This window comes from Lontra canadensis, unplaced genomic scaffold (assembly GCF_010015895.1).
Source record: "Lontra canadensis isolate GAN:19392208 unplaced genomic scaffold, GSC_riverotter_1.0 scaffold5, whole genome shotgun sequence".
In the NCBI taxonomy this organism is placed as follows: domain Eukaryota; kingdom Metazoa; phylum Chordata; class Mammalia; order Carnivora; family Mustelidae; genus Lontra; species Lontra canadensis.
Window position 1 is genome coordinate 17651434 of NW_022630999.1, and position 10952 is coordinate 17662385.

The 10952-nt window shown below is 44.4% G+C and overlaps 1 protein-coding gene across 2 annotated transcripts in view; it reads right to left on the reverse strand.

Annotated features, from left to right (window-relative positions):
- Positions 1–6485, reverse strand: part of GLRA1 (glycine receptor alpha 1) — an 81241-nt gene extending 74756 nt beyond the window's left edge. For both annotated transcript variants that reach the window (XM_032851615.1, XM_032851614.1), the window contains exon 1: positions 5599–6485. In XM_032851615.1, coding sequence (XP_032707506.1) covers positions 5599–5654 — 56 coding nt within the window. In that variant the 5' untranslated portion in view covers positions 5655–6485. The remainder of the gene's footprint in view (positions 1–5598) is intronic.
- Positions 6486–10952: the final 4467 nt, after the last annotated feature.

Sequence of the window (10952 nt, forward strand, 5' to 3'; positions counted from 1 at the left end):
ACCCTTACTACCACTGAGGCAGCCCATTGCAACACTTGGCAGGTCTGCTAGAAAGTTCCAAATTAATTGAACTAGAATGTGTGTGTGTACATTAAAATAATTATCTATCAATTTGCTCTAGTTCTTCTCTTGGAGCTATATAGAATAAATCAAATTTAATGTTTCCCAAATGGGGGTCCCTGGATATCTAGGGTGTTCATGAAATAGTAATGAAGATTCAGAATCCATCTTAAACATTTCAGAGACTCTAACAAATTGCATATTTACTTCTGACAAAGCTCTATGGACTCACTGAAAAGCATCACGTGTCTTTACTTCTGTTTTCTTTTAGGTCAACTCAGTGTGATGACATTGCTTATACTGTAACATTCAGTATTTCTGGCAGTTATGTATACCTCTGAATAACAAAAATGGGGAAAATAAGTTAATGATGAATGGGATTTGGCAAACAAAATTTTAAAAACATAGCTTTTATGGGGAAGGAAGAAACCCAAACAGAATCTTGGTGTAAGTACAACAACTTTGGGTCTCTTTCTCATGCCACTGCTCAGCTCTATGGGGATCGTGATCAAGCACCGTGTTTTCTCATCATCCAAAGTGCTTCCTGGGGGAAACAGACATATTTAGTGATTTGTCAGTAATCTAGGGTATCACTATCTAGGGTGGGATAACCCGCCAGAGTGAAGTTGCTTAAAGAGGTCCTCAATTCTTTCAAATTTTTGAGCCTGAATATAATGCAATGTTGCTATTTCTTAGAATGATTGAAATACGCAGCAGTATTTCTAACCAAAACTATTCTATCATGGAGGAGATTGGAAGAAGATAATCTTTAACCGGCACGGTTAAAAATGATTTTAGAGAGAGTGATTTGTTGAGTCCCTTCATTTTACAGCTGGGGAAACTGAGGGCCAGAGAAGTCACATAACCCTCTCAAGGTCATGGGACTAGCTAAATTCTGGATCCCAGGTCTCCTGCCCTTTGGGCCAAGGCCTCTTTGCCTAAAGCAGCAGAAAACCTGCAGAACAGCATCAAGATGGCCAGGCGGAGACAACGCCGTCCATCTCAAACATCATTCTGGCTTCTGCCAGCTGATGAAGGAAATGAAGTTAATGACGCCCACATAAATGTGATGCTGTCGCAAGACGCGTACACAGGCTGTCTGGAGAGGAGCTCTGCGGGCCCCCTGAAGAAGGAAAAGGGTTTTTAGTGTAGCTTTAAAGGGGGCAGTGTCTCCGTTTTCTGCAAGGACAGGGACTCGGCATCTTTTAGCTGTGTCCCCTCCGCAGAGTGCCTGGTTTGGGACTGGACACAGCCACATAATAAATAAATGCCCACTGACGGAAGGGAGCAGGGTCCGCCCTGAAGCAGATTCATTTCCAGCCCTTGTAGGTAGGGGCCTCTGAAGACCTTATCCCAGGGGGGAGGGAACTTAGAGGTGTTGGAATCAGTCATTTGAATTGATGGGTGAGCACAATGAGTCCCCATGATGCAAAGAGTCTTGTCAAAGCCATGCTGCAGGACGAGGGCAGCGCTGACTTCAGAACGGGGACTTTTCACATCACAGCCCAGCTGCTCCCTCCACTGCGCCACATGTTTGCAATCTCTTTCATAACAAGTTGGCCTCAAGAATAAATATTCTAAATATCCCCTGATAGGTCATCACCAGTTTTGCGAATATGCAGAAGTTACATGCCCATTCATAACTCTGTTTACCAGCCTAGGGTCCTTGGGAATAAAAAACACGATGCTTTCTTTTCTCCTACTCAAGCTTCCTAAGCTCCCAGAAGAGGGTAGACCAACGTTTTGATTGGCCCCTGCGCAAACTTGCCCAGGAAACTTCTTTCCTTAGGAAAAGAATCCTTGGTCCATTTTAGAGGCTCCTAGACACTCTGCAGTGCCCACAATGCAGCAGGAAAAATTTGAGGGGAGATACATTTATGCTACCAGGAGGAAAAGATTGAGGTGGTCATCTGTGCCCCCTTGGGCAGCTTGGAGGCTGAGAAGCCAGAGGGGTCACCTCAAAGGAAAACTCATTCACCTGGCTTTCCACGACGATATGAAGCAGTCTATTTGCCATGTTTCTTTTGACCTGAGTATGAATAGAAACATCTTTCCTTCAAGGTTTTAGTGACCTTTCTTAGTAAATGTGTGCCATATTCAGCACAAAACCCCGTGCAAGGAAGCATCTACTGGGCTGGCAGGTGGAAGTGGCACATAAAGAGAAGCTGATCATCTTCTGGTGAAACCAGCCATGGATTGGACTTGGTATATCTCCTCAACCCTTATTCCCTTTGCAGGCATGAGCTAGGTCCCTTTTTGCTTCATTGGGGGTGCTTTGTGTTTTTCTTGAGCATTTTCTTAAGGAAACTAGACTTTTTTCTTCATTGTAATTAGTATATCAAAAGAGCAGATTAAATATTTGGTCATTTTATAGTGGTGGCTGTCAACTGCAGATAATTTTTGCACCCCAACCCCTACTGCAGGATTTTTGGCAGGGTCTGGAGATATTTTGGGTTGTCATGACTCGGGGTGGAGGGTTGCCGCTGGGCCACAGTACTGCTGAACATGCACAGGACAGCCGTCCTAACAAAGACGATCTGGTTCAAAATGTCAATAGGGCTGAGACTGAGAAACACATTATATGTTATGAGTCTATCTGAATTACCCAGAAGATAAGACATTTGGGGGTCTTCCTGGGCCCTTCTAGCCATAAGGCACTGTAAAGGCTCTGGGAATCAAAGCAAGTTCCCTTTGGCTTGAAAAGCATGTTTGAAAGGAATGTGCTTCTACCATAAAAAAAAACCCATATCTATTATTTTTTACCAGTCTGGATATAAAGCCCCATCTCCAACTGAAAATAAAGAGACAAAATTTAGGTTATTGAATCCTAGAATGTCACTCATGGAATTTTAGAACCATAGGCTTTTAAAATACCAGAGCAGGAACTTCAGCCAAATCACCTCATTTTCCTTATGGGGTCACAGTTGAGGAGCACTGCAATGCTGTGTGCCTCCCAGAACCCTATGTCTCTCTCCCCTCAGCTGTGTCTAAGTCTCAATTTGTTCTCTCTGTTGGCACTATCTGAGATTTCTGGCTCACTTCGGATTGTTGTTTTGTGGTACCGTCATTGTTGCCATTTTGCTGGTTAGGTACCGATGCAGCGGTACTTCTATTATTGATGGCCTTTCCTTTTCTAGCCCCCAGATTTCCCCAACAAGGTGAGCAGCTGGCACCCTTTAATCTAAGGAGTACCTGGGTGCCTGAGATGATTGGACCGGCTCCTTCCAACATGAGTGCCTGCCTGTCCCTTCGGGGAGAAAGGGTTATTCACATGGAACCTGCTAGGGAGCTGCCCCTCTCCATTTACCCCCACATACAATTCTATTGAGTCCCCAGATTTTAATGCTTCTGCATTTTCACCTAAAATTTAAAAAATGAGACAGTTAGAAATGAAAGTGCCAATTACACAAAGACAATACTTTCCCTCCTTTTGACCCCCCCCATCTCTCTGAAAAATTTCTGAGGGTATTTCCCTAGTTCAATTCCTAGTTTTATTATTTTATGTTTCAGAACATTTCTGAAACAACATTTACTCCTCAGATGATGTAGCCATTCCTGTATCTTGAAAGTGCAACAGTACCAATCTCTTCCCAGCTCTCCAGAGTTATGACTCTTCTTTCTTTATAAACACAGAATCCCATACACATTTGTAGTTTAGATATGCCTTGACACACCTAGGGGAAGAAGATGTAGAGTGAGGCTTCCTAACGGGCCACCACCAGTTTACTTAAAGAATTAGCATGGTGGATTCATAGTGTTACCAAAATGATTACAATGCAAACCTTTTAAACTGTGTCTCCCTTTTGTGAAAGACAATGTCAGGGAGAAGAAAATCAAACATGAGGATAAAAGCAATCGGGTGTGTGTATGGGGGGTGATGTGCTTGGTCCTATTAATTTGCTCTTTAATCTTTCTGGTTCAGTTCTGTCTCAGTAAGCCAAACAGAGAACCAATTTGCATACAAATGTTACCAAGTACCCGACTTCCACAGGATTTTACAGTTCTATATGTATGTAGAGGAGAAAGGATTTGATACTGTTAAGAGGATACTTCCTGCCCTTTCCCCCATAAAGTAGCTACATTTCACTACAATTCACAAGGCCCTGGATTGTTGCACTTTTTTGATTCTATCTGACTCCCTGACTATTTGAATTCTGAGCTGCAGGCAGGACTATGGCCTATCAAATAATTATTTGAACTGGAGATTAGAAGCTTTAGCATTGGGTATCTCAGGAAAGGAGGGGGTCTTTTCTTTATCTCAAGAGAAAGATATGAAGAGTGGTTCACATATAAACCCTTACAATCTGGGGTCTGGGGGAGGTGTCATTCATTTAATAAACCAATCGACAGGTTAGTCAAACCAACAATTCATATGTAGAATTCTCTACAATGTTAAAAGGAAAACCAAGAATTAGTTGCTGGTTTATGAGGGGGGGGATAATATTTGGTGATTACTTACTTTTAAAAATAACCTAGAGTGGGTTTTTCAAATGGCTGTTAATACAATGCCATGGTAAAACATGAGAGGCAGGTATCTAAAATGAGGAAGATTAATGATTCCTGCGGGTCATGGAAGAAGAAAAATTTTTTTCAATTCATATAAATGGAATTTATCATAACCACCTCTGATGATGGCTGATTCACCGACTTACAAAAGGACTATCTATTTCAATGCTTCCTGAAGAGGTGATTTTTCACTTTTCACTTGTACTAACATAGAATGCTAAGCCTGTAGGCAGAAAATATTAACCTGGGAGATAACAGGTGAGGGAACTCAGCTCCAGACTGAGGGACAGACATAAATCAAACAAAACAAGAATTGTCCAAGGGTTCAGGATATGCAGATAACAAAGTAGAGTTTGAAAAGGTGAGTGGGTGAGAGGAGGGAGTCAAAGTTTCAAAAGGGAAATGTTTCCCAGGATCTGTTCCTAAGTAGATCCACTCTGCACCCAAGTTCAGGGCTTTACAATCAGAGGTCATAATACTATTGTTTCCAAGCACTAAACCTCAGCACTACCCCCCGCCCCCCACGCAGAAAAAGAAAACAACAACAAAAAAGGAGAAAAAATAAAATATTGTGTCCAGCAAGTTCTAGTGCAACCTTCCCCGTCACCGCTAGTTGTCACTTGGCTCCCAGACGGGAGAGCTGAGGTTTTCGGCACTGCGGTTAGAGAGAATGCAGTCCTAATTAAACTGAGTAACTCCTAAAGCTTCCCCTTAAAGTCCTCAGCCCAGTGAGAGCCAATATGCAGAGGGGCTGGGGGCCAGTGATGGGGTGGGAGTATAGCAGGTGGAAGGACAAACAAATCACACAAAACGCAAACAGCTGCAAGAGCAGCGACTGTCTCAGACCTCCACGCACAAGCCAGACACCCTGCGGGCGGGGTGGGGTGGGGGAGCAGGGAATGGAAAGACCCGATTGCAGCGGTATTCAACAGCCCCCTCCCCCACAAATGAGGGGATCACGGACAGAGTCAGCCTCAGTGCTCCTTTCCCCCGTTTCCATTACAGCGATGTGGTCAGTAGAAAATTGCATACCTGAAGAATACAATGGTCTCCCAAAGGTAGAGTCGAAGAGTATTGAAGCTGTACATTTTTCAGGTCCTTGTGCTTTGTAGTCCACGAGTTATGGGGGCAAAAATGTTTCAAATTGGCACTTACAAAACCAGCGAGTGCTATTGAAGAAATAATCCAGATGCTAAGAGGAGGTGGAAAACCGGGGCGCGGAGGAAGAGCCCCAGGGGAAATTGGAAAGAGGGGTCTGTAGGTACTACGGACAGAGGCAGCCGCGAAGCGTTTCAGCACCACGGAGAGCGTCCAGCCCTGCTTTTCAGGAGTGCGAAGAGTATTGCTGTTTGTTAAACTCCAGCTTGTCTGTTGGCTCCCTGCGGCGCTGGGGAGGCACGTTTGGGGGTGGGTATATTTTCTTTTTTACCCCTGTTTTTCTGTTTAAACGGCTAGCTCCATGCAAGGAAAAAAAAAAATCTTCTGTGGCGATCAGAACGCTGGCCTTGGACTGTTAGGTTCGGCGAGCATCTTGGGTAGAGAGAGCTGGGCTTTATGCCCCTGGGCTGGCCTGAGGGGGTTAGGGGCGAGGGGAAGGGATTGACGGTGCTGCCTTCAGTTAAATCCCGGAGAATGTGCCAGGCTGGCGCATCGCGACCGAGTCCCGGAATCTCGTTTCCTTGTCTGCGTGCCGGTCTGCTGTCGCCTTGCGATCAGTGTTCTCTGGTCCCCGCCGAATAAGTTATGATCGCTGCAGGAAAGGTGTCCCATTGCTCGGGGCTGCAGGCGTGAGAGAGCTCAGGGCAAGTTTCAGGGGCTGCCGGGGTCCATGGCGACCCCGCGGGGCTCAGTAGCCCAAGGCTTCAGATGCATCTCGATTTTCTGAGCTCGCCCATCTTCCTCTGGCCAGGACTCCTTCAGATCTTCAGACTTTCTTACTGCATTAATTTAACAAACTAGCGGCATGGGGGTTGGAGGCGAGGTGGGAGGGGGCGGGCGAAGGCCGATGGGAGGGGGTGGAGAGGAAAAAAGGGGGGGAAAAACTCCTTAGTATCTTCAAACCCTCCCACTCGAGGTGCTCATTGGCCCGCGGCTGCAAAAACCAGATCTTTTCTCAGTGTTTGGCCAATCGCGTATAAGACTCTGAGTTGAGTTTAACGCTTAAAGTGCTGGGCGAGATCCCTCTCTTCTCCTTTGCAAGCGGGCAGTGGGGTGGGGGAAATTATGGAGTTAATCTCTCGAGGCCTGTCAAAATATTACCACGATATTTAAAGAATGTACTTATATGTGAGTAAAACAAACACCAGGGGTACCAGTTCGAACCTGTGTCTGGGCTCAGTACATCTTAAAAGGGAAGAGCTGAACCACATCCGTGACTTTCTTTAGCGCTCTGAAGTTATAATATTTGGTACAGAAGTGAAGGAGAGTTTTCAAGAAAAAGCCTGGTCCATAAAAGCTCCCTCCTGTTCCCCTGGGCCACTGCAGGAGAATTTCCTTGAGCACTGTCCAGGGTCAAGAGAGAGCAGCCCTGGCCTCACTGCTGGGCCCCCTGGGGGAGATAAGGAAGATATCCCCCTTTCCAACTGGGCAGGAGACACTTTTATTTACATGTCACAAGCTGGGGCAACAGAGACTAAGAGAGCTGTGTCTTGTTCCCAAATGATTGAGCCAAGCTGTACACACAGGTATTTAGTACTTAACCACTCCTACTCTCTTTTCCCCCCAGCCTCCTGCTTCTTTGTTTCCCACCTTAGCTGAGTCTCAGAAACCAGCTATACATTTCACTCTAGAGCCCAGCTGGGGAGGTGGAGTTAATCAGATTTTCCCCCAAGCTACCAGACTTTAGTGGATTAATAGCTTCTGCAGGATTTTCTGGCTGATTTGAACTGGCTGGGACTCTGGGGTCTCTCCCTCCTAGCCTAGTGAGTGGGGTCAAAACTTCCCTCTTTTTCAGCAGTTAGGAACTCCTTCTTTTGAGGTTTTGGAGGTTGGTTCTCCCTACAATAGTTCTTAACAGCTCAGCTGTCTCCAAGCCCAGGTCTTCTCCCAAAGAAGTCTGGAAAGCTTTGTTCACCAGTCTCCTACCAGCAGGGATCTCCCCACCTCCAACCTCCATGCCACTGTTATGACACAGCTGACATTACTCTCTTTTATTGGCTTCCACACGCCAGAACAGTGATGGGCTGCTTAGAATTTCCAGGAGTTTCTGAGTAGTGACTGAAAAGGGCTTTGAAGGTGGTCATTCATGATTCTTATACACATTTATATTATCTATCTATCTATATCTATTGCTAACCTTTATTAGCATGCCTTTTATCGATCAGGTACTAATATGCACTTCACATAATCTCATTTACTTCCCACGGTAATACCTTGAGGTAAATATTATCTTTGTGCGTGTGTTTGTGTATGTGTGTGTGTACATTTGTGAGTAGCTTGGGCAAGACAAATATGTATATTTCTGTGTATACAAATTGATTTGTGAGTTGGTGTCCACCCCAAATTCTGAAGCAAATGGACAGTGCGCAAGTGTATTTGTACATTTGTGCTTATAAATGGGTCTCTGTCCACATATATATGCATCTCCTTGTGTCATTGTTATACCCCTGAAGATTCTAAAACAAACTGTGATGTCACAACTTTGTCTTTGTTCCTTACCTGACTAGGAAGCAAGTGGATAAAGTGTGTGGAAATTACCTTTTCTTTTCCTTCAAGGGCACTGTGTGTGTGTGTGTGTGTGTGTGTGCACACGCGCACTTATTGTTGTTGTTGTTGTTGCTGATGTAGGCGTGACTGGCTGCAAGGCTTTGAGCTGTGCAGGAGAGGAGAATATTTACTACCCGGGGGCCCCTGTCTTCTAGTAGGCTTCTGTTTACGCTGAGTCTACTACTTTTACTTAATAAGCATGCATGAAGTAAGAGTGTGCCAAGCATTGGGGATCCGCCAATATGTAAGATGAACGATACTCTGAACCTCCTTGACACGAAATCGCTTTAGAGGTTCAGTGGGAAAAGTCCTCATCATTGGGAACCTACAATTGTTACCCCAGATCTCATATATTTCTTAAGTCTGTAAGCAGTGTATTCGGAAGTTTCAGCCTTGTGTAGGTCACTGCTGAAATACCTGTGGGCTTGGAGGCCAGAGATTTATGTTCTTATTTTATCTCTGCCTCCAAAAGGCTGGAGGACGTTGGATAAATGACCAAATCTCTTTGGGTGTAAGTCACACAGGGAGAGTAGCATCCATTCTTCTCATCACAAGAAGCTGAGTAGGAGATATGGCCTTCCGGTCTAATCTTATTATGACTACCAAGCTTTGAAATAGAAATCTCAATGGAATGGAATGGACTGGCTCCAGCAGATGGTCCATTTTGTAATGATAAGTATTCTGTGTAGCTTAATTCCAATACTTGGGTGGCCTCCTATAGATAGTCAGATTTGAGCTCTTCTAATTATGAATACATTTTGACCTGCACCGAGACTTAGTTTATTCCTAGAGGCGATTCATGCTTTAATTTCATTCATTCATTCATTCATTCATTCAGCATTTTCTCTGTGTCAATCATTATTATAGGCACTGGGGATATAGCAGGCAACAAGACAGGTAAAGATCCCTATTCTAATGGAGTTTATCTTCCAGCAGAGGGGAGAGAATACAAAAAGGTAAATTATGAGGTATTAGGCAATCATAAGGTTTAAAGAGAAGAAAGCAGTCTAAGGGGAGAAAGTGATACAGAGGTACTATTTAATATAGGGTGGTCAGAGCAGAGAGTGCTTTCTGAAAAGAAGACATTTGAACAGAGGAAAGAAGGAAGTGAGGGAATGAGCCATGTGAACCTAAGGGAGGGGAAGGAGAGCTTTCCAGGTGGCGAGGGAGCAAACATAAAAACCCTGAGAGGGGAATATGTTTGAGTGTGCAGGAAAGAGCAAGGAGGCCAGTATGCCTGGGTGGAATGAATGAAGGTGAGAGTGCTGGCCGAGGAGGTTAGCGAGTTCTTGGGGGAGAGGCCAGGCCCTGTCTCCAGAGCACAATAAGGACTTTGGGTTTTATTTTGAGTGAAACCCTTTTGGAGGGTTTTGAGTAACAAGATCTGACTTAACATTTTAACAAGATTCGTCTGGCTACTGCGTTAGGGACGGGAGGGGAAAATGAAAACAAGGAGACTAGTTAGAAGCTACTGAAAAAAGTCCACGTAGGAGATTCTTAGAGACGGTTCTTGTTCCACAATTTATTTATAGAAGAGGAGAATGATATCCAGAGAGGTTAAGTGACTTACCCCTTAGACTAGTCGTAGAGTTGGGATAAGAATGCAGGTACCTAATTATAGCTAATGGTTCTTTAGCATTTTTTGCTCCAACTAAAATGAAGGGCATGGAGAGAGAAGGTAAAGGAAATCTACAACGGAAGAGACTTCACCTGGCTTGTTACCATTACGTGTCTAGCAGCATGTAGAGTGCCCAGCACATAGGAGGAGCTCGTAAATATTTCTTGCAAGGATGAATGAGTGAATAAATGAAGGAAGAACAAAAAGATGCAGGCAGTGGGCCTGAAGAGAGAAAGAGGAAGGGCTAGTGTTAATCAGGTGAGATTATGCAGGCCTGAACCCGCTAATGTAATTAACACAATGCCAAGCCTCTGACCATAACGACATTCACAGAGGAGACTGCTGGATGTTTCAATACTGCTTTGACAGGCTTCAGTGATACTTTGTAAAGAGAGATGGATATTCTGAGGAATTGAGCAGCTTGCCTAATTGTGCTGAAGTATTTTGATAAATACAGGTCTTCAAATGGTACTATGGAAGAACCTTTCCTCCAAGGAGTGGGAGGCTTACTGCCAGCCTTTCCTAACCCAATTTAGAGAATGAACGTGCTACCATTTTTTTTTTTTTTAAATTGCAGAGCAATAGTATGCACTTCGTGCTTTTAAAGATGGGACCTCAGAACTACTTGGGAAATCTCAGTGGCACTAGGAGAATTTTAAGTCATAAGCAGTGGATGCTTAAAATATCGAGGGACCTTTCCTCCTATTTTTCACCAAGAAATCCAGGAATTGGAATGAACTGGCTTAATAAGATATCCCTACAATAAGATATCCCTATAAAGCTGAGTCTACAATGCAGGACTCCTGTCTCTCAAGTCCTGGTTCCCAACACCTTCATTTGGAGACCTAAAATAAGACGAGGAGGTGGGATCAGTGAAGAAGAAATGCTTCATATCAGGAGTGATCAGGCCCTGGCTTTCTGCCCAGAGACTCCCCCAAGTTAGTTCTGTAGCCAAATCAGTATGTGTGCACTGGACTCTAGTGGCTTGACACCCATGTGAGACTTTAGGATCCCTTGTGCTGCTTTTCCATCTTCCCATCACACCATCTTTGTCTCTTTTTTC